Here is a 24312-nt window from a genome sequence, read left to right as displayed (position 1 = left end):
CTGTGATGGGATAGTGACAATACATTATGATCGAGTACTCTAGACCACGAAAATGGAATAAAAGTCTCTTTTATTGGATGGGGTGTACGAATTATCCCCTTAGAATGTCATTTCTACCTTTTTGTGTACTTAGACCACCGTGGTTTGTCAAATCAGAGAATCTCTACACATAATCTAAACACATGAACATATATGCAAATATTTACAAATAATAACAATAATAATATATATACAGATAGTCAAATGATTATTTAAATTTGTTGGTTTTTTTTTTTTTTAAATATATTTTTTTATTGGTCTATCAATAACATAAATATCCCATGATAGATTATAAAGATCTGATTTGGTTAAGATGTAGCTAGGTCCTAATTCAAATGTGTCAAATTTAAGCCCAAACAAAATTACCAGTCAAGTATTTAAATTTTGAAGACTACCATGACTCTAAGAGGATACACAAATTACCAAGAGGATTCATTGACCTATATGGGAGGATATGCCATTACTGCTAACATTGGAGGTATATGATTGGATCAAAGCTTGAAAATCACCATATATCAAATTGAGACCATTTCCTACTTCCTAGACATTCCTAACATGGTTTTAGGCATCGGTATACAGATCAATGGTATCAATAAAGAAGGTACTATTTTTTGAGTTCTCACCAATTCGAACCTGATATGGTCCAATATGTATCAGTATTATATTGATATCAGCGGCGATAGATACTGATGTTGATATTGTGTACTAAAACCTTGATTCCTATGGATCTATGTGCCAAAAATTTGGTATCACTATACAAGGTATGGTGGTATGTATATATATATATATATATTTTTTTTTTTTTTTTTGCCAAGCAGACATAAAATAAAAGGCCAAACATCAAAAGAAACTTGACATCAAACTATTACAAAGGCCGATTAATTGTCCAAAAAATAAATATTTGTAATTATTTTTATTGATTTCCCTCTTACCATTTGTGATGCCCATAACACATTTACTTCGGATTGCTAATGGGCATTAATTTATTCAAGTATTTTCATGAACTTAACAAAACTCAAGAAAAATCCATGAGGAAGAGCTCAACCAAAGTATGGAAATAATTGGATTGATTTATATCATTCATGATATGTTGGCAAACATTTGGAGGACAGAAGATTTGGCAATTAGGTTTTGGTATCTACTTGTTGGTAGATTTGGAAATTTAAACATATACTGAAGTAATGCTCCACTCAACCAAACCATCTCGCCAAAAAAAGAAATTTGCCATTTGGTTGCTAAAGTTGATGATTGATCTTTCTACATCGATTATGAATTTATTGGGTATTTATAAGGACTTAAGCTCACACACTTTATGTGTCAATTTTTAAGGGAAAGTTATCCTAGGATTCATATTAATGGTATTAGAATAGTCTTGCACTCCAAAAAAAAAAAGTATTAGAAAAGTCGATCATCGGAACTTATCCTGGCAACATAAAGGTACCACCACTAAGTGCCAAAGTAAAGCCGTTAGGCAAGGGGGCTACTTGTTGCCAGGTAGAGGCCCTGGAGCAAAGTGTAGCTGCTTGAAAAGTGTTCCCTAAACCGGAGTGAGTTGCTATAGAAATTGGTTTGGAAACATGGTGATTTGTTACAATCTTATATTAGTCATAAGATGAGCTGATCTATATTCTTTTTGTGAGAGAGTTGATGGGGATTGATAAGGCCTTGGCTACTTTGCCATATGAGCAAGCTTTTAATGGTAAGCTCTTTGGAGGTTTTTATTTTTATTTATTTTTAATTTTTATTAAGTTTATTGGAGATTCATACCATAAGCTTAAGGCAAAAGAAAGAAGTGGGAGAAGGTTTGGTCGTTCAAGATTATAGAATGATATTTTTATCGTCTAGTTGCTTAACTGAATGCGGAGACCACTTTCTTATTGAAGCTAAAGCCATATATGAGACACTTTCTATTAAAATGTTGGGAGTTATAGGGTGTGCCTATATCAATTATTTGGGACCTTGAATGAATTTTTATATACCATTAAGCTATCCCCACTTAATAAATCAAGGCATTAAGCTTTTTGTTTGAACCCCAAGTGGTATTTTATGGTCTATCCTTCTAACAAACTCTTTAAGATGTATATTGCATATGTCAGGGTGTCAATTCCTAAACAGACCCGATAAAACATCCCTGGACTGAGCCAATTGAACCCATATCAAACTGAACCAAAGGCTTATTGGGTTAGTTTCGATTTGGGAGATTGTAACCCACTAACAAATTGAACCGCACTGGAATCGAAATCTAAAATCAAACCAAAACCGATTCAAAACTCGAACAAAAACTAAAATAAACCGGTAAGAAACCAAAAAAGTAAAAAATAAAGTTTTTGCATAGCATTGTATGGAAAATCAAACCCAAACCGGACCAAAAATCGAAATCAACTCAATTACAAACCGATACAAGAAATCGAAGCTAAACCACACCGAAATCGAAACTGAAATTTCCTTATTGGTTCAGTTTTTGTTTCACCATTCCCACACTAAAACCGATTCAACTCAAACTGAAACTAGGCCGAACCGACCCATTGACACCCCTACCCATATGTACGCCCAAGTTCACATGAGGTGAAATGTAAAAACGTTAGGAGTTATAGAGGTATAGTCCCACATTGATTTTTTGTGACTTTAATGGTCTTCAAACACCATTAGATTATCTCCACCTAATAGTTTGAGCTTTTGGATTGGACCACAGCTTGAGTTAACAGTTTGGTTTAGATTTAACCTAATAGTAGACCAAAACCGGTTCAGACCCAATCGAATACTGAGTTACTGATCAAACCGACTTAATTCGTCCCAGTGATTGCCAGTTTTTTCAGAATGATCTCTGGGAGAGGATCTGGAACAAGAAACAAGAGCTCCGACTTTCAACTCCCGAGTCGGTTATTCCCATTTGCTCAAGTCGTAAGCGTCTAATCTGGCCACGAACAATCGGAGGTTTGGAACCTCATCGTCTCTCTCTCTCCCCCTCAAAGCGTCTTCGAAGTCGAATCTGGTTTTCCTGTTAGCTGCATCGAGTATGTTCAATTCTAGACTCACACAAGTTGGTCGGATGGTCAAGCAGCTGACAAGAGGTATGTCTTTCTTCCTTCTCAACTTTCGTAATTTGCTCATTTCCCACTCCCTCTCGGTTCTTCCTTCTATTTTATTTATATTTGTTGTTTTGTCGCCCCTAGTAAAAGCATGCATTTCATTTAAACATAGTGAATTGGTGATTGAACTGGTTGTTGAAGATTCACGATTCTTTATATTTAAACCAATCCAAAAATCGTCAAATTGTACTATAAGGACACAAATCAATCCAACCATACATTATCCCAAATTTATTGGGGCATCGCCTATTCTAAACTTGTTTCCACCCTTTATAGAATATCACACAAGGTAGGTTCTCTAGGTTAACCTCCCAAGTTTCAACCGAAATTTTATAATTATCAAATGTTACACATGGTTCATTACAAAGATGTGAGAGTGATTTGGCTAAAAATCACAAAAACTGAGGATTTCTAAGTAGTTTCCCTCTTTGGAGTCAAAACTAGTGACACAATACCTAAACTCGAAACATGGTCAAAATTTCATTGAAACTACAAAATTTCAGTTGACACCGTACATTTATACAAAAGGGTTTGACTAAATGATATCGAAATCGGAAACATGATCGAAATTTTGACTGAAACATGGTAAGACCCAATTATGGCACCTGATTTCGTTTCGGCCTTAGTCAAAACTGAAATATTTCGCGAAATTTTGGTCGAAAACATTTCCTACATGCAACAGATTCAGAAAGCTATCCTTGGTATTGGACTAAATATGGAAGTTGATCTGTTTCTCTCTGTGGCAGAGGGGCCTTTCAGTACTTGGTTATAGGTGCTTTAAACTTAGTTCTGAATTTCCAGGTAAAAAAATACCCAACTACAAGGACTTAAAAGTGTGTTTCATCGTAGTAGTTAATTCAGGCCAACACCATTGATTTCTCAAGTCAGAAGTATTTGTGATTGTCTATAAACATGATATAGTTCACAATTGGGCAGAGTAGATAAAAAGAGAAACAGGACCTAATAGAGCCCATACTGCACCACTTACTCTGTGTGCTTTATCAAAGCACACTTAGTCCTTCTATTTGTGTTCTGATCTGCATATTAGGGCCTGCCACAATGCTGATGAGTTTCGGTGTGATCTGTGGCTCTATTTTTATTTGGTCTTGAAGCTTGGTGGTTTTTTAACTTCGACCTGAATTGCTGAATTTGCGCTATTCCTCCTCATTATTTGTTGCCACCGCTTATCCCAAAAGCTCTAGCTGTTAAGTAATGGCTGCAACAAGAGGTGGTTTTAAAGTCTTTGATAAAATTTTAGTGGACTTAGAGTAAGAAAAGGTCTATATAAGCAGGTTGCAGGCTCACTTGTACGTTAGATTTTCAGTATGGATGAATAAGTGCATGCATGCATGCATCTCTTCCTGCTGGAAATTCTTGGCTACTATATGTAAATAGCCCTCTTTTATTGTTGTTCCTTATTTGTGTCATTGATATTTATAAGGGAGAGTTCCCCATGATGCCAATGTTTAGAGATGAGAGGCGAATCTGCACATCACACCAATGGCGGTGCGAAGAATGGTATCATCCACATTAGGCCCACATGGTCAGAGAAGGAGAGAGAAAATAATAAAGAACCTCATGCTATAGGTCAATAGTCCCTTTTTATAATTATGGGGGTTGTTTCAAATTTCCTTCCAGTGCAGATTATGTTATTGAGTTCTAAGTGTTGATCCGGAATCTCCGCGCTATTTTTTTTGGGATGAATAAAAATTCACTACCAAAGGAAAGAGAAGAGGAAAGGGGGGGGGGGGGACAAACAATACAAAAATAAATTACAAGACCCTGCCTTTACAGAGGGGGAGGCAAGGACCTGTTAAAGAAAAGGGAAGCACCCAAAGAAATTAAGAAACCATAACAGACAATAAATAAGGATGAGACACACCAGGAAGAACCTGAAGAAATCACAGCAGACAATCTTTGTCGCAACTTGCTCTGCTTATGCATTGTTCTTCAAGTTCTTGAACTTATTAGACGATCAGCATATAATTCATGACAGGAAGTTAGAGTTTCCTTTGATATTCCACTTGTGTGTTGGTCAGTCCAAGGGACTTTGAAATTTGCTTCTGGTTATTTATCTTCTTCAATTTTGATTTATCCATACATCTCAGTTGCTGAATTTTGATGTCCTTGTTGATTGATTGGGTTCCTAATTCAAGAACTCAATTTTTTGCTAAGAAAACTGACACATACTGTGGAATCGAATGGCAACACCCATGAGGGGGGTGAATTGGCTGACAATATTTTCTTGCAAAATTTAACAAACACTTATAATAAACTACGCAAGAACAAATAAGAGAGAAAGAGGAAGACAATGTAATGTAGGACTAGCTGACTAGGTTTGACAAGTCAAACTAGACCCAAACAACAGGATCTTGTAAACCAAAGAACAACCAAGAACCCAATATACCAGCAATAATAAATCAGCAAAAAGCAATAATAAATCAGCAGTCCATCGATCTCAGTGTTTCAGAATTTCTGTAGCAGAATAGAGACCAGGAAAAACAGAGGCTTAGTAGTCCAATAACAGAGGCTGAACCATGAACAACAGCTACCAATTTTAATACATCAACAGCTGGAACAATCGAACCAGAATTCTGGACAGAAGTGAGTTAGAACAGAGATCGACCAGATTTGAAAGATTTAATATATCAGACAATCCCCTGGTCAGATTACTCTAAAAATTGGATCGAGTCTTCCATACAACAAGGGGAACACTCGACCAGAAACTCAAAGCCATCGGGTGGCCAGAACTCCAAATAGACTAGGTCGACAGAATAGGAAACAGAGAGCTTAACCCAGAAATTTCTGCAGAAAAATTCAGATTACTTGCCTGTATTGCTGGAGAAGAGAATCCAATAAGAGAACCAGAAAAGAAAAGACCCACCCGGACTTCTCGCCGCAGAGTGTCGATCGGATCACACATCAATCCCTAACCCTTGATCAAACACAAAGGTTTAGCCATGGAGAAAACCCAGCGGCAGCAGTATAAAGCTTCTTTTTTTTAATTGTAAAAATCGTCTCTCTATGATGAGAGCTCTCCTTTATTTATAATAATGATGGGGAGGGTTTACAAGTAATAGTAACTCAGAGTTACTAAAAATTGATTACAAGAAGTTACTAAAAACTGAAAATTAGAATCTAATGAAAATAGAAACTAGTCTAGACAGAAATTAGAAACTAACAATGACTTGAAATTAGAAACTAATTTAGGTACTGAAATTAGAAACTAAATAACCCCATCTAAAAAGGAAACTAAAGAAAAATGAAACAAATCACTGAATCCCATATGCAACCTTAGAACCCCTAGTTTAGACCCATAAAAGTAGCCCAATACACTCAAAACACATGGGATCAAAGGCCCAACATGTATGGAACCCAACCCTAAACTTATTCCTAATAAAACAAGCCTATTTAGGAAACTAAACTGCATCAGAATGAGACGAGCGATTTAGAGTGGTTCAGATCCAACTGATCCTACGTCCACCGCTCGAGTCAGACAGACCAAGAATTTCCACCCAGGTCATAGAGACTAAGGATTTCCTTTACTATCAAACAATCCCTCTCCAAATGGCAGGAATCAAGCCTTACACTTCTCAGTCACAGTCCCTCCGATTGAGCACCTGGAACACTTCCCTTGGTTCAAGGATTTCCACGCGGAACCTCTCACTAGGTTCAAGGATTCCCTCACATGGGAGCACATACGCTCACAAGTACTCAAAGTACAATCTGAGCTACACAAGCTCACACAGAAAAATGGATTCTCACTTAAGCCTGAAAACTTTACCAATTCAGCCTAATATGATTCTCACAAGATCACAAGTCTCTCATGAGTCATGATGATATTTTTCCTTTAAGATCAGGTATATATTTGTTTTGGTAGAAGATCAGGTATATATACATACATATATATATATATATATAATTTCAATCGGCTCAGCCTTCATATTGGCAACAATCTAGATCTGTTAGAGTCAAACATGATTATCCTCAAAATGATTGGAAACATAAGTCACTAAAATCATTTTGGTTTTCCAAGAAAAACTAACTGTTGTAGGTCCTCAACATCAGCAAAGATGTTAGAGTTCCTACTCACTTGGTTGGAGTCCAAGTGGTGCAATCAATGGGTTAAAAATATTCAAGCAGCACTATTGCGGAATATTAAATGCTCCCCGCACGGGACTCAAGAGCTTTACTCTTAGGTTTCACTGAAGCGGATCACTTGAAGTCTGTCAAGACCATCCGCGGAAACATTAAGCACGGTTGTTCGTTGGAGAAGACTTAGACTGACTTCATTTTTTCTTGAAAGCATGGATTTCTGTCACTGACCCACAGAAGTCCGTGAACAGTAATCTCCGACAATTTTCTAAGTCAAACCACCCATTTTCTTGGATCTGTTCATTTAGATCTTTGGATGACTTTTACTTCGGCTGTTTTCATCTCGTGGACATCAGCATTAGGATTACATGAATATAAAATCAAATATTATGTCTTGAAAGATTCTTCAACTTGATGTAGCTTTGAAGTTCTTCCATCTTCACTTCACGAAGTTCATAGCTTCTTCACGAATGTCTGTTGACAACAATTCTTCGTCAATCAACATGCCATTTCTTCCATCAATGGTTCCACCTCAAAAACTTGGGTTTCATCATTCTCTTAGCACATATACAAATATGTTAGAATACCCACAAAAATGACACATGGTTTTCATCACCTAAACACATAATCAATTTAGAACCTTCTAGGTTCAACACTTACTAATCTCACCTCTTAAAACTTGACATAAATTAGGATTAAAAAAAAAAAAAAATAGCAACTATAGTTTAGCCAATTTATTGTGGTTGATTTAACCTGCTTTCATTAACTTCTCTTTTGAAATGTTAAACCTAAAAAATCCAAAATTTTCATGAGTCTTTAAACTTTTCTTCCTTTAGGTTTTTTTCCTAAACCCTGATGACCGGTACTTGGGTAGGTTGAATTATACAAGAGGTCTCTAATGACTCTCCTGGGTGTTATCTTTGGGCCCATTACACAATGACATAAAAGATGGTTTTCTTTGCAAGCATTCTAAGTAAACTTAGAAGAATAAGAAGAAGAAGATAGACAAGAGAAGAAGATGGAGAAAACAAGCTACCGAGGGAGAGAATGTAATCTCGCTTACAGTAGTAATAGGGACTTTTATTAAAAGAAAAAAAAAAAAAACGATTAAGACTACTTAATATGGCTGCCATATTTTATAGCCACCACGTACAATAGACAAAACTACCCCTACCATTACAATAAATACCAATACATCCTATCATTAAAGCACCCTATAGCTAATACTCCCCCTCAAGTAGAAGCATAGACATCACCCATGGCCAGCTTGGAACACCTTGCAAGAAAAGCTAGACGAAAAACACTTTAGTATACATGTCTCACCAATACCAAGTTCAACAAAGGCTGTAGCAATCAACTTCTTCATCGGAACATCTCATACAAAATGGCAGTCAATGTGCTAAGTGCGCTTATAAAACACCGGGTTACTAGTAATATAAATGGCTGGCTGGTACAAAACAAATCGATAAGTTTGCTAGTAGAAAACCCTAGGTCTTGAAGAAGGGACTTCAACCACATTAAGCCATAACTCTATAGTCTATACTAAGCCTCGACACTAGACCTTGCTACTGTGATATGCTTTTTTACTTCTCCAAGTAAGGAGATTTCCTCCAAGAAATGTGCAATAGCCAGTAATAGATTGCACATCACCTTTAGCACTAGCCCCGTCTGTATCAAAATATCCAACTAGATCAACACTCCTATTACGGAGGCCTGGGGATGCCTGGGTCAGGAGGGGTGATATGATTCAAATTGAAGAGGTTAAAAGAGCTAGGGGCAGGCCTAAAATGACCATAGGAGAGGTTGTGAGGAAGGATATGCATAGTTTGGGTGTTGTACCAAGTATGACCTCGGATAGAGCCTATTGGAGAGCAACGATCCATGTAGCCGACCCCATTTAGATGCACTTCTTCTAAGTTGCCGGGCTGGCCTTTTTCCTCTTACTTTTTTTTTTTTTTCATTTTCATCTTGCATTCATTCTTCCTCTTTCTTATGTTTTTTTCATTTTCATTTCTCATCTAATTTCTTTTCTCTTTTCTCATCTCTACATCCCCTTTTCTATTTAGACCTCAGTCTTTACCTAATTTGTTTCGTTTGGATCCATGTAGCAGATCCCATTAAGTTGGGATAAGGCTTAGTTTGTCGTTGTTGTTGTTTGTATCAACATTCCTATTACACCTATATATCCCTTTCTTGCAACACTTTTAAGATTATGCAAAATCCAACAAGCTACCTCCTCATGAGCCTACTGTCCATGAACTAACTAACAAAGCCTGCTGCAAAAGAGATATTCGGCCTAGTCACATTGAGGTAAATGAGCTTACCAACCAGCCTTTTATACCAATGCTTATCTTGAAGCACATCACCATTATCAGCCCCAAACTTTTGATGCGCTACATAAATGCCTTTATTGCTTCTCACAAACTCAATCCCTAGAAAGTATCTAAAAGTACCCAGATCTTTCAGCTGACAATGCTGTCATAATTAAGATTTAAGTTCATTAATGTTAGAAGAATCGTTACCAATATCAATAATATCATCAGCATATATGACCAATATTACCACCATAGAGTCTCGATGGTGAACAAACTCAGAGTGATCTAAATAAAACTAGGTAAATCCATACTGAATAACAACAATATTGAACTTATCAAACCAAGCTTGAGGAGACTATTTTAATTCATCAATTGCTTTATGAAGTCTACAACCTTACCAACATTCTCACCTTAAGCAACATACCCAAGATGTTGCTCCACATTTACTTCCTTATGTTAGTCACCACAAAGAAAATCTTAATATCACACTGATACAATGGCCAGTTAAAATTGACAACAAGTGAAATAAGGACCCGAACAGAGTTTAACCGAGCAACCGGTGAAAAAGTCTCAAGTAATCAACACTAGAGGTCTGAGTAAACCTTTTAGCTATCAACCATGCTTGAGCCATTCATCAAAACCATCGGGGTTGTATTTAATGGTATACACCCACTGACACCGTACTAAGGTCTAGGTCTTGTGAGAGACTAAAGCTTCCATCTCAACATCCATGGCGGGATTTCCACCCTGAATTAGAACTCCTCATCATGTGGTTTGGATATAGAATGTGTAGATAAAGGTAAAGCAAAACTATGAAGAGAAGATGGAATATGTGACAAAAAAAACAAATCTTTTAATGAGATAAGTAACAAGAGATCTTTGGGTGTAGGAATAAGTACCTTTTTGTAAGGTGACTGGTAAGTCAACAGGTTTGGATGGTGCAATGGGAACTCCAAGAAGAGATCCTAACTGAGAACTGGCAAGCATCTGTTGAGAGGATTTTTAGCGTCGTTGGACCTTGAGTGATGTAGGCTAAGGATCTAAAAAAAGGAACAACATGAGAAATAGAACCTTGAGGAGATTTTCATTACCACATCACGATCTCGACAGAATAATATATACCCTCGAAGAAAGTAATATTTACACTCACAAACTATTGGCGAGTAACAGGGTCATAACAACATGTTGTAACACAGTGCATGAGGTGTTGTCATTGTTGTCAACACATTTAGCATGATGTCAACTGAGCAATACAAATGGCAGAGTGACATGACGTGCCGCAGTGGTCACATATGATTTGGCAGTAGACACAATCAATAGTGATTGTAGGCAACATTGGTTGAGAATTACAGTGTACAATCATAACTCAACAACTGTGGTCAAACTAAGGTTTAGGATCTCACTCTTGCCCCTCATCTCGCTAATCCAAAAAAGAGAGATCTCTCCGAGATCATGTATTTTTTCCCGATCGACTCAGTGGTTGGTTTCGGTGGCTATATGATTTTTTTAGCTCCTAAAAAGTTGGTATTTACCCTATTTTAGGCCCTTTTAAACACAATGGAAACATCAGTTTTTTAAAATTCAAACCTAAAATTGTACTTTGACTTCGTACCCTATATAAGTAGTCTCCGACTCTTCGGACCTTAGGCTAATATGCTCTATTCTACAATCCACAATCCACAATCCACAATCCACAATCCACAATTAACACATGGCACAACATAATTAGAAGAATTTAAAAGACATCATATATAAGAAAAGTAACTCCAAATGTGGATGAGGAGGTAATATTCTCTACTCTTTAAGCTTCAATGAGCGTAGGAATGGAGATCCTCAAACAAAAGTACCAAATCCTTGTTTTTTAGTGTTTTTTCTTCAAAAAAGTAGAGAGAGGCGAGATTTGGCGAGATCTCGGCAATCTTGGTCGAGTTTTTGTACAATTTGTATCTCGCCATGCTTCTCATCTCGCCTTTTTGAAAAAACAAGATATTAGCGAGATCTTGAACCATGGGTCAAACAGTGCAATGACAACTTCTAGAATTGTGGCAGCTTGCCAAGGTTGTGGAAGATGACTGACGAGGGTACAACATGATCTGACAATGATGGGAATGTAGATAATGATGATGCATGCATGATGGTGAGGTGTAAATGGTCCCATAGTGTTTGATGAGGTGTATAGGACTCCACAGTGGCAACATGGGCAGTTTGGTCATAGTACAACTTTCAGGGCCATTTTTGTCAATTTACATGAGACATACACTATGGTCATGAGCTTGTTGATGTAAAGGGGACTTTGTGCTTTCATTTGTGAGTGGCATTATCAAGGGTATTTTGGTAATTTCCATTTTCTCATGATGTCATGAGGTGGTCAGAAGTGATGATGGGGCAACGTACGATCACTCTGATGACATGGCAATGCTTAATAGAATATCAAAGGTTGCATGAGTAATGTGGGTGCGCAGTGGTGCATGTTGGGGATTTCCTAGCATGGTTCTGGCATCTTTGACCTACCTACGTTGGGGGGCATTTTGATGTCGTGCACTTCCCAACGCATCAGGATTCATTCGCCTCGATGTAATGCCGAACGAAGAACATATAAAGGGCATTTTGGTCATTTACATGGCTGAGTTTGGAGTTGAGTTGTTCTCGAGAATTGTAAGGCTTTGAGCAGTGAACGCAGTGCAACTCGTTTCGTGGCTGCATGAAGAATCTACAGCTGTTTCTACATGATCAGTCCAAAAAATCACAAAAAAACCAAATTGGACATGCTCTCAGTGTTCATTTTGTGTCTGTAGGGTTAATCGTTAAATTCATAAGTTTCAGGGGCCTTGTTGCAATAATCTGAAGTTCGGCCTTCCAAATCTAGCAGCCTAGATTTGAATTAAGTGAATTGGGGAGTTTTTGAGAAGTTCTTTGGTGTGGAAGGAGCTATGTGCAATTATCTTGGGGGTTTTCGAGAGGTTTTTATTATGCTGAGGTCTTGGTGTAATATCAGAAGAGTCCGTATGATCCGTGATCTGTGATCCAGATTGTGCCACGTCGTCAAAGTACGAATCCAAGGGTCGATTCAAATTTGTGTTGACAAAGGCTCAGAAGATTTCTATGTGCACTCCCTCGTTAGTCGGGTACACTGAGGCTCCATACACCACGCTTCATCGGAGCTCGCTTGCATCGCATACGCAATCCGCCATCGAGATTCCATTTCCAGTGCTCTGAGTTGATGCGTGCACGATATTCAAATCTGACGCCCCAAATGATTGACTTCCTGCTCATTTGTAGACAAATCGATGACATCAGACATTTCCATACCCCACGCCCAATTAGGGCTCGAAACGTCAATGTCAGCGGCCAGACCATGTGTCTGCCTGAAACCAATCCAGCGGACCAGATCTTCTGACGCATGACATTGATCCAACGGTCCAGATCTCTCTTGGCATTTAGAAAAGAAACCGCAAAATCTGACATCAATCAACTGGTCGGATGGGGTACAGCAGAGGCAACTTCAGAAAAGTAGCATTAAAAATCCAGAATTTGAAGAGCAATTGAGGACAGCCCATTCATAGATCTGATTAAGGCCAAGTTCTGTTCAACAGATGGATCCAACCACTGGATATAACTCCAGAATCTTACATGCAATCAATGGCTAGTTGAAGTCTTGAAGATATATATAGCATTAATAGGTGCAAAAAGAAAAAAAAAAAAAAAATACCGAAAACAGGGTGCCGTAGCTCACTAGCAGTAAACAAAATTGTATGAATATGCTTCAATCGTTGAGCAGCATATAGGTATTAACAGCAGCATGTAAACCCAATTTTTCATGAAGCTCCACTAGGTTTACTAAGAAAGGTGCAGCCTAGGTTGCTGCCCACCAGGGAAAGAAAAAAAAAAAGAAGAAAAAACTGAAGAACTCTCAAAACAGGGACTACGATTGCATAAGTAATGATCCACCTTGCTCGGATACCATGAAACAATATTAATCAAGGTTTGATCAGTACCAATGCATGAGAAGAAGTAGAAGGTAGAAGAGAAGAAAGAGAAAATGGAGAAAACAAGCTACCAAGAGAGAGAGAGAGAATGTATTCTCACCCACAGTAGTAATAGGGACTTTTATTACAGAGGAAACCAAATCAGTTAGAATTCTAATTTCTACAACTTGCATATTATATTCTATAGCTATGACAGCACAATAGGCAAAACTACCCCTACCTGTTGAGTTTAGCGCTAGGCGCTAATCCTAAACAACGATAGGGCCGATAGGGGCATTTATGTCCTATCAGCCCCATATCTCTGTGATTAGGTTTTTCTTCTTTATGGGGGTATTATTGTACTTTTCTTTAGCACCATTTAATATAAGTTTTGAGGCATAACCTGCGATCATGCAATTCTGGTCTGATCGCAGGTCACTCCTCTCTTTTGGGAGTCTCTTTCGATTGCACCTCTCTCTCTCTTCTCTGCTCTTTTCTTCTTCTCTTCTTTCCTCTATTTCTTTGTTTTGATTATAGGTTTTTGGGATTGTAAAATGGGATCAGAGCCTTTGTGATCAAGCCTAGGGTTTATACATTCCTCTCTGTTGACTTCATTCTTCCGCTAACCTCTCTGGTGTGCAGCCGCCTACTGCTGCATTTGCTATGGCTTAAACCACATGGGTGTTAGATAATGTCCCTTTGCTCATTTTATTAATTGACAATCAAAGACTGATTTTTGACAGGGTTTTTTATACCTCATCGATTTTTGACAGGGTTTTTTATACCTCATCGATTTTTGCCTCATGGTATGTAACCCTAAACACTAAACCCTAAACCTTAAACCCTAAACCCTAAACCCTATAGGTGATTGTTTGTTTGGTGATGACTATGGAGAGATCAGGTCTTAATAATATGGCTCTGTAATAGAATCCCCCATTCTATGGTACTATATAGATCTACATATAGGTGATTGTTTGTTTGCCTCTACATCAGCAATCCTTTATTTTCTAATTTTTTTTTTTTGGTTCCTTATGGCTGAAACCAAAACTACTACTGTTACATCTTCCTCGGACAATGTCAATGTCCAAATTACCTCTATCACGCTCAAGGGAAGTTCGAATTACCTACTTTGGGTTCAGTGTGTGAAGGTTTATCATATGGCCAAGGATAAACTTCAGTATACTACTTTTGAACCTCCTCCATCATCTGACAAGGGTTATAATGAATGGATAAAGGAGAATGCCTTGATTTTAATCTGGTTGTGGAATAGTATGGAACCAGATGTTGCTGCAAATGTCATGTTTCACTCTACTGCAAATGGAGTATAGAATGACTTGAAGGAAACATACTCTCAGGAAAAGAACATGACCCGTACTTATGATATTTATGAGAAGCTGTTCCAGTTTCGCCAGTTTGACAAATCTCTTCTAGAGTACTATAATGCTTTCAGGGGAATGGTTGAAGAACTCAATGTTTTTCAGCCCTTGACCACAGACATTGACAAATTGAAGGTTCAGCGCAATGAGTTTTTTGTTTCCAAAATTTTGGCTGGGTTGAATAATGATTTGAAGGCAATGAAGGGCCATCTACTTGCAGGCGATACTATTCCTACTTTGAATGACACTTATTCGCGACTGCAGCGTATTACTTCATCAACTAAACCTGATTAGTCTTTCAAAGACAATTCCGCCTTCCTTGCCAATCGTGGACGTGGTCGCGGTCGTGGGCCTGCTGGTCGAGGTTCTAGTGGGCAGCTGTCTGATCGTGCATCTCGCCATTGCACTTACTGTGGGAAGTCCAACCATACTGTTGAGATTTGCTGGGCAAAGCATGGCAAGCCAGAGTGGGCCACCCAGTTAGCGAATCATGCAGTGTCAGATGATGGTACTGACACAGTGTCTTCCACTGATACTAAGCCGATGGAGATTCGTCTATCAGTCTGCACGATGACATCAATCAGTTGCTCTGGCGCTTGTACACTCTCGAGGCATCCTCTAATACATCCAGTGGTGGGTCTACATCCGTTGCCACCCTAGCTTATGCAGGTACCTCAGCCCTTCTTACCACTACTTCTACCCCCTGGATCATTGATTCAGGTGCTTCTATCCATATGACTGGTAAGTCATCACTTTTTAAAACCTCTTCTTTTAGTACCAATTCTACATCTGTTATTCTTGCCAACGGTGTTTCCACACCAGTTCTAGGCCATGATATTATCTCACCTACATCCTCACTGAATTTTTCTATGTTACATGTACCACAATTTCCATTAAGTCTTCTCTCTGTGAGCCAGTTAACTAGTTCATTAAATTGCTCAGTCACCTTCTTTCCCTCTTACTGTGTTTTTCAGGATCTTCACACGAGGAAGAAAATTGGTGGAGAATGTGAAAAAGATGGTTTATATTATCTCAACTGTGGCTCTCCTGCTTCTTCTGCTACTACTACTACTACTGTTGGGGATGTGACTCATTTCTAATGGCACTGTCGTTTAGGACATTTGTCTTTGTCTAGGTTAAAACTTTTATTTTCTAGTTTTAACTCTGTGCTTAGGTTCGAATGTGAGGCTTGTGATTTGGGAAAACATCACCGTGTGTCCTTCCCATCTTGCTCTGTGTCTCGTAGTCCGTCTTTATTTTCTTTAGTCCATTTTGATGTATGGGGTCCTTGCAGAGTTAGTAATAGATTTGGTTTTCGCTATTTTGTGACATTTGTGGATGATCATTCTCGTCTTACATGGCTGTACATGTTAAAGGATAGATCTGAATTTTAATGTGTTCCAGAAATTTTATAATAAAATAAAAGCTCAGTTTGGCATTTTAATTAAGATTTTTCGATTTGATAATGCTTTAGAATATTCCCAAAATGATATTTCTGATTTTTGTGCCAACCGTGGAATGATACACCAAACTAGTTGTTCTTATACCCCATAGTAAGATGGGGTAGCAGAGCGCAAGAACCGGCATCTCCTCGAGTAAGCTCGAGCTATTATGATATATATGCATGTTCCTAAACATTTTTTTTGTGATGGGGTTTTAACTGTATGTCACTTGATTAATTGCATTCCTTCTTCAGTTCTCTCAGATAGGTCTCCTTTTTCTATTATGTTGCCTACCTTGCCAAGTTTTCCTGTTCCTTCTAGAGTCTTTGGGTGTGTGTGTGAGTTTTGTTCATAATTTGCATGTACAAGTAGATAAATTATCTCCTCGGTCTACTAAGTGCATTTTTTTAGGTTATTCATGTACTCAGAAAGGGTACAAGTGCTATGACCCTATTACTCACAGAAACTTTGTTAGTGCCGATGTGACTTTTTTTGAAAGCACATCATTTTTTCCTCCTCAGGTGTCTTAGTTTGGTATGGAGTGGACTTCTTCATATCCTCCACCCATTCCTTCTCTCATTCCCTTTCCTGATGTTCCTAGTGCTAGTGACTCATCTCCTCTACAGGTTTATCAATGCAAGAAGGTTGGACAGCCGAGTGTAGATACCAATACTCTAGATGATTCACTTCCTCCATTGCCGCCTTCCTCTGGTGAAGGTCCTCCTCCTTCTCTGCCTGATGACTTACCAATTGCTCAAAGGAAAGGTACACGCTCTTACACTAAAAAATTTATGGTTGTGTATCCTATTAATACTATGTTTCCTTGTCTCATCTTCCCTCGACCAACTATGGTCTTGCCCTGCGACTTTCTACTAACCCTATTCCCCGCACCCATAATGATGCACTACGTATCCCTGGATGGAAAGCTGCCATGGATGTGGAAATGGATGCTCTCTTGAGTTGTGGTACTTGGAGTCTGTTAGATTTACCTCCTGGTAAGGATTTAGTGAAGTGTCCCTAGGTGTACACTGTTAAGTATCACTCTGATAGCTCTGTTGAGCAGTTGAAAGCCCGTTTGGTTGCCAAAGGGTATACTCAGACATATAGGGTTGATTATTTTAAGACCTTCTCCCCGGTTACTAGATTGAACTCTGTTCGTCTACTTATTTCTCTTGTTGTCAACTTTGATTGGCCCTTATTTCAGTTGGACATCAAGAATGCCTTCTTGTACGGTGATCTACAAGAAGAGGTGTATATAGAGCAAACTCCTGGTTATGTTGCTCAGGGGGAGAATAAAGGTCGTGTGTCTCTTATACAAGGCTATCTATGGACTTAAATAGTCCCCTCGGGCATAGTTTGACAAGTTCAGTATTACCATAGTAACTTGTGGATTTTCTCAGTATTATTCTGATCATTCTGTCTTTGTTCGTCGCAGAGGTGATAAACTGGTGGTATTGGTAGTTTATGTTGATATTATTCTTACTGGTAATGATGAGGTAGGAATTTCTGAAGCAACCCTTTCAGACCAAGGACTTGGGCCAACTTCACTATTTTCTTGGGATTGAAGTGATCCGATGCAAGAAGGGGATCAGTCTGTCTCAAAGGAAATATGTGTTGGACCTTTTATCTGACACTGGTATGCTTGCATCCAAACCTGTTGATATCCCTATGGATCCTCACCAAAAGTTTGGGGTTAATGATGGCGAGCCTCTCCAGGATGTGCATCAGTACAGGAGTTTGATTGACAAGCTGATTTATCTTACTGTGACTCGTCCTGACATCTCCTATGCTATTGGAGTCCTTAGTCAGTTCATGCAGTCTCCTCAGAAAGCACATTGGGACGCGGTTGTTCGTGTTCTTCGCTACCTAAAGGGTGCTCCTGGAAAAGAGCTGATCTATCTTCCTAATCGGCATATGGAACTAGTTGGCTATTCTAACGCAGATTGGGCTGGCTCTGCTAGTGATCGTAGGTCCACTATGGGTTATTGCACGTTTGTTGGAGGTAATCTGGTTACATGGCGTAATAAGAAGCAGACTACTATTGCCCGGTCTAGTGCAGAAGCAGAATACAGAGCTATGGATCATGCCACTACTGAGTTGATGTGGCTGCAGTCTTTACTCTTGGAGTTGGGGTTTCCAGTAACCAAGCCTATGGAGATGTATTGTGACAACTTGAAGTTGCCCCTTGCCTTATAGGCATATCGGACTTTTGTGTGATCCTCGACAGGTGCAACTCCTTTCTCTTTGGTGTATGGGGTTGAGGTAGTTCTATCCGTGGAAATCCTAATGCCATCCCTAAGGGTGCTACTGGATAGTTAGTTACCTGAAGGAGAAGGGGTGAAGGCCAGACATGATGAGCTCAACTTTCTAAATGAAAGGCATAGGAAGGCCATGGATAATCTGAAGAAATATCAACTGAGAATGGCAAGGGCCTTTAACAAGAACGTGAAGCCCCATCACATAGAGGAGGGTGAGCTTGTTCTTCGAGAACAGAGAGCCCCAATTCATGACCTGAGGAAAATTTAGGCCCAACTGGAGTGGCCCATTCACTGTCAAAGGGATTCTACTAGGCAAAGCTGTAAAACTCATAGACCACAACGGTGAAGAAATGCCTAGACTAGTCAATATAGATCAACTCAAGAAATATTATGTCTGAAAGGGTGAATAGCCCGAACTATGCTAGACCTGATTCATCTCAAGGGATGCGTAGGCAACTTGACATGTGCAAGTGCAGTCTCAACTATCTCAAGGTAATGAATTGGTTCCTAGATTAATGATCAAGGTATCTGAAAAGATCATCATAGCTTGTGTCAGCCAAGAATCGCCATTTGGCATACAAGACTGTTAGGTATCTGTCATTCTCTTATGGTCCTCCAAATTCTTATCCAGAATTCCACCCCCAATAGTCGCCACCTGGCACCGATATGTCAAGGCCAGTTCATTCCCCACCCTTGATTAGTCAAAAAACAAATATATATATATATATATATAAGTTTGATGTAATAGTGGTAAAGGCTTGGTTGTGTCAATAGTTAATGAGTGCTACTTGACAATCACCACATCTCGTTTTGTTTATGATGGCTATTGGAAAAGTCATAGGCTCATTGGATGAGACATTGAGAAAATGGACCTTGGACATAAACATGAAGGCACTACGACTGCTGGAACCTATAAATATGTCAATGCTCGGTCAGATCGGGTGTGTGAAATTACATCATCATTTACTCCGGCAAGTGCCTCAACACTAGGATGCCAATCTTCATGTATTTCGATTTGGATTAGTTAAGATATGCCCAATTCTAGAAGAATTTCAAGTTAGTATGCTATCTCCACCCAAGGGCAGGTTAATCCAACCATCTTTGAAGAAAGATTACTTTGAGAAAACAGGATTTCTTCAGATGGAAAGAGGAGGAAGTGAAGCAATTTGTTAGATATGGAAGATTGACATTCTGAAGGTGGCCAAGATCTTTGCTCAGTATCTATCATTGGGAGGAATCCATCAACAAAGATCACATGATGCTTATCTACTTTGCATGATAGTACACTATGTTCTCCAAACTCCTAGATATGGTGCACGACTTGTTCTGATAGTAGTGGTAAAGCAATTGAAGAAAGGAGATTATATCATCCCTATGGTCCTTATAGAAATGCTCAAGGGATTTGATGACATTAGTCATAGCCATAGATTCGGACCGGATCAGTATCAATACATTGCTAGCAATCCAGTCTTTCACGAGAGAACCAAGCACATCAAGGTGGACTGCAACTTCATTCGTGATGCTGTTATGAAAAAGCTGATTGAGACGCCGTTTGTTTCTTCATCAGATCAGTTGGCTGACATATTCACTAAGTCTCTGTTTGCTTTTAGTTTTCGTAATGGTTGTACCAAGCTGAGCATGGGTGATGTGTATGCTCCAGCTTGAGGGGGAGTGTTGAGTTTAGCGCTAAGCACCAATCCTAAACAGCGACAGGGCCGATCGGGGCATTTATGTACTATTGGCCCCATATCTCTGTGATTAGGTTTTTCTTCTTTATGGGGGTATTTTTGTACTTTTCTTCAGCACCATTTAATATAAGTTTTGAGGCATAACCTGCAATCATACGATTCTAGTCTGATCGCAGGTCACTCCTCTCTTTTGGGAGTGTCTTTCGATTGCACCTCTCTCTCTTTTCTCTGCTCTTTTCTTCTTTCCTCGATTTCTCTGTTTTGATTACAGGTTTCTGGGATTGTAACAATAACAATAATACCAAAGCACCCTATTGCTAGCACTTAAAAATTTGGGTAAGTCATCAAATATCTAGTTGAGAATTTTCCCTTTTGGATTAGAAAAAATAATTTATATATTAGTCACTATACAAGAACAAATAAGAGATTTATAACAGAGAAGTTATTTCATACAAAACACAAATCCATCCCCTCCATATAAAGGAAATACTGTCACCTTGGAATTTATTATGAGAGGAAGCCCATCATACAACCCTTTTCGGAGGTTTCCTAGCGCAATGCTTCAAGGGCACACAAATCCCTTCAATTAATTATTGCGTGTTTTTCCTGCCTCCACATACTCCATTGCAGGCATAGAATCCCATAGCTTGTTGCCCCGATGTTCAGTCATTGGTTTCTCCAAACTAGTTTTTATTTTTCAACTGTTCGAGTTCTTTGGTATGTTCCAGGATATGTGTCTTCTGAAAAAAATTACAGTAGACCCTCTGGTTAAGAAATCTTACTCAGAAATGCTAGGCCAGGATTTGTCTCTGTATTCTTGAGTATTGGTTTCAAGTGGTGATTCAATATTATTATTCAAGCTGTCCATTGTTGTATGTCTGACTCTTTAACTCTAGAAATGATTGATGACTTGTCACTCATAACTGGTGATATGATGTCTTTCTTATTTTCTTTAAAATCAATTGTTTCCTTTTCAGCAGGTCAATTCGCATCTGTAACTAGAGCAGAGTACTTGCAAAGGCCATACAATTGTTATCTGCAGCCAGTGGTTAGCTCAGTCTTTCTTATTATAGTGACATCTAATTATTTCTTTGATCATCTGACTGTTAACACCAATAGTTTTTGCTCCCCCTTTTTTTTTGCTGGTTACTTTCATTTTTCGCCGTTCCAAATTGTTTGTTTTATCACACAGAAAGAGTAATAGATTTTTTTAGATGTAGTACATTAATCCTTGCATTTATGATCACTTTGAATTATCATCCCATTTGAAAAGCATTTGGTCCCAAGTAATGGAAGGACAATTTTCGAAAACTCGGTGCTTTTTATGCTTTAACCGCTCTTGCTTTGAAGTTTGGCCAATGTGGGAAAATCCCAGGTTTGTTTTGTTAGGTTGTTCAATACAGAACTGTAATCCAAGCCAACCCAATTATTCAATAGGTTGACTTGCTAACGTAAACCTAGAATGAACGTGAGCTCTGTGCAGTTTTTTTTTTACAATATCCAAGATACTGTGTTTGAAATTTGAACTGCAATAAAAGGGCTGAGATTATGTTTAATGTTGTCTTCCAGATATATCATCCTTTCTCTACCACAGCTGCTGATAATAGTTGCAAGGAAGTGAATGAACAGGAAGAAAAGTATGTTTTTCTCTTTCACTTAAGTCCTGAGAGAACTGTAATTGGGGTTTTCATAATTGCTATTCAGAATGCAAATACCGTCGTTCAAAAGGATGCTCCAATATCGGAATCTGTTAATAGAATCGTTCATTATCTAAACAGTCCAACATTTGAGTTTTGGGTATAAAGACATTGGATGACATTATTCTTGTGGATATTCCATGCAGCTTTCTCTACATGCCCTAGTAAGATGGACAGTTACATGCTCTTGTTGATTTCTTCATACTCTAGTATTCCTGTAATTGTGTAGGAGGATATCTGTGACATTTGTTGATAAGTATGGAGAGGAGAAGCATATCAAGGTCCCTGTTGGAATGTCTATGTTAGAAGCTGCCCACCAAAATGACATAGAACTTGAAGGTGAATATTTGAAAGCCATATTTAAAATAATTTCTTATTTGCCATTATCCAGTTTATTGTACAGAATGCAGGTAAGTGCTTGAAATTGGAGGGTGACTAGGTTTCGATGTTATTCAACCCAAATTTTAGCATTTGATTAAAAAATGCAAGGATTAATAATGGCCCTGCTCCTGCTGTAATGTGACCACAGGAGCGTGTGAAGGTTCGCTCGCATGTTCCACATGTCATGTGATTGTGATGGTATGCTAGTGGCAACTCTGTTATTCTAGAATTTGTATTCAAGTATTGGTGGTAGCTCTAAGACATTACCAGTGCTAAGCTTTGAGACTGACTGGTGAATCTTGTTTTAGGACATTGATTACTATAATAAACTAGAAGAACCATTGGACGAGGAAAACGATATGTTGGATCTGGCTTTTGGTCTTACAGAAACGTGTGTACCTCTATCATGGATCAGCAAGAAAGTTTTTCACTCACCATCAGATCTAGTTTTGAATATTTTATTTGGTGTCTTTGCAGGTCTCGCTTGGGTTGTCAGGTTATCGCTAAGCCTGAACTTGATGGAATTCGCTTAGCGCTACCTGCTGCCACTCGAAACTTTGCTGTTGATGGGTATGTACCGAAACCACACTGAATACTTAGAGAAGGCAGACAGCGCATGTCACTGTCTCAGTTTTGTAGAATTCCTCTTCTTAGTAAAAACTATACATATCCATAGTCATTTTTATGTAATGGTTCACTAATTGTAATGTCAATTATTTGTAGTTTTTGAAATAAATTAATCTTGGATTTCCATTTTTTTTCTTCTGGTGGATATTCAGTAACATCAACTCATATCTGTCAACTCATTCATGAATCTAAAAAGGACTTCTAGCCATCTCTTTTATTTTTTGTGGCATGCTTACCCATTATCCATAGCACACTTATTGGGGTCTGGCTAGCAAGCTGTTTAGTGCTTTTCTGCAATTTTTCCAAGCTGAGATCAAATTGTTCTGTCCGGATTTTTTCTTTCCATGTATACCTTCTTCCCCTTTACCGGGAACATATCTCTTCAGCTTTTAGGGTGCTGATAGAAAAAAGGATCTTTGGAGCCAATCGGTGCTGAAAATTTCTCTCTGTGTTAATTCCCAAGGCCTTGGCTGGTTAAACACTGAACAAGCTAGGCGAACGAGTAAATCAACTTGATGAGCCAATGAAAACATGTGTGACAAAACTGTGGCAACCAGAACCTGTGAAGAAGAAGAAGAGAATGTGTGTGATGACTCGGGCAGCTTGGGTTGGGATGTAATGTTGGGGGATGCCAATGGTGGGTTATTGGGTAGGGGAATGGAAGGGATGGTGGGTTGCTATGGTAGGGGTGATCAAGGATTCAAGGTATAGTAGTGGAGGTGGCGGGGACCGTATTCTTTGACAGAAGCGGTCAGTGCTGATTCTCAATTTGAATTAGTTTGAAAATACCCTGGAGTTGATATTTTTAGAAATATTCCAATGATTCTGGTGTTTTTATTTAAGAATTGACTGTATTGATTCGTCAGAAATCTTTCTGATTACCGATTCCATTCGTAATTGGGTAATTTTCGATCCAATTTGCTGATTTTTGAAACCCTGATGAGAGGGGGATTGCAATTTGCCAAGAGAGGAGGGGGAGGGGGGTGGTTGGTTTTATGTGCTGTGGACTAGAAATTCTCTCTTTTGTTTTTCCTGAACGAATCCAGTCAAAAAATAAAAAATAGAATTTAGGCTTGTTTGATTTTGTCTTTAGAAACTTTTTTTTTTGCTCAGAAATGAAAAAACATCCCAAAAACTGTTTGATTTTTCTAAATCGTTTCGCTTAATTTTCAAAATATAAGTAGAAATTTATGCCTATTTCTGAATCTAGAAATAGGAATGGAGAAACAAGTCAGATTTATTTTTCTGTTTCTTGAAACAAGTAGCTGGGACAAAAATTGTGAAAAACTCGATATTTCACTCGACCTATCCCAATCTTAACCCATTGTTGAAATTTCTCG

At 38.5% G+C, this 24312-nt stretch overlaps 1 protein-coding gene across 2 annotated transcripts; it reads left to right on the top strand.

Annotated features, from left to right (window-relative positions):
• The first annotated feature begins 2847 nt into the window (after positions 1–2847).
• LOC122058474 (2Fe-2S ferredoxin-like) lies at positions 2848–23180 on the top strand. Of its 2 annotated transcripts, none has more exons than XM_042621162.1 (7): positions 2848–3110; positions 21248–21315; positions 21837–21904; positions 22194–22303; positions 22494–22543; positions 22654–22736; positions 22823–23180. In XM_042621162.1, the coding sequence occupies exons 1-7, from the start codon at positions 3056–3058 to the stop codon at positions 22935–22937; spliced, it is 549 nt and encodes a 182-aa protein (XP_042477096.1). In that variant the 5' UTR covers positions 2848–3055; the 3' UTR covers positions 22938–23180. The 2 variants fall into 2 exon arrangements, with proteins under 2 accessions (XP_042477096.1, XP_042477095.1); XM_042621161.1 differs by having other exon boundaries at positions 21245–21315.
• The last annotated feature ends 1132 nt before the right edge of the window (positions 23181–24312 follow it).

The sequence above is a fragment of the Macadamia integrifolia genome, chromosome 12 (genome assembly GCF_013358625.1).
Source record: "Macadamia integrifolia cultivar HAES 741 chromosome 12, SCU_Mint_v3, whole genome shotgun sequence".
Taxonomy (NCBI): domain Eukaryota; kingdom Viridiplantae; phylum Streptophyta; class Magnoliopsida; order Proteales; family Proteaceae; genus Macadamia; species Macadamia integrifolia.
The sequence above is the reverse complement of the archived record's forward strand: the minus strand, read 5'-3'. Positions and strand labels throughout refer to the sequence as shown.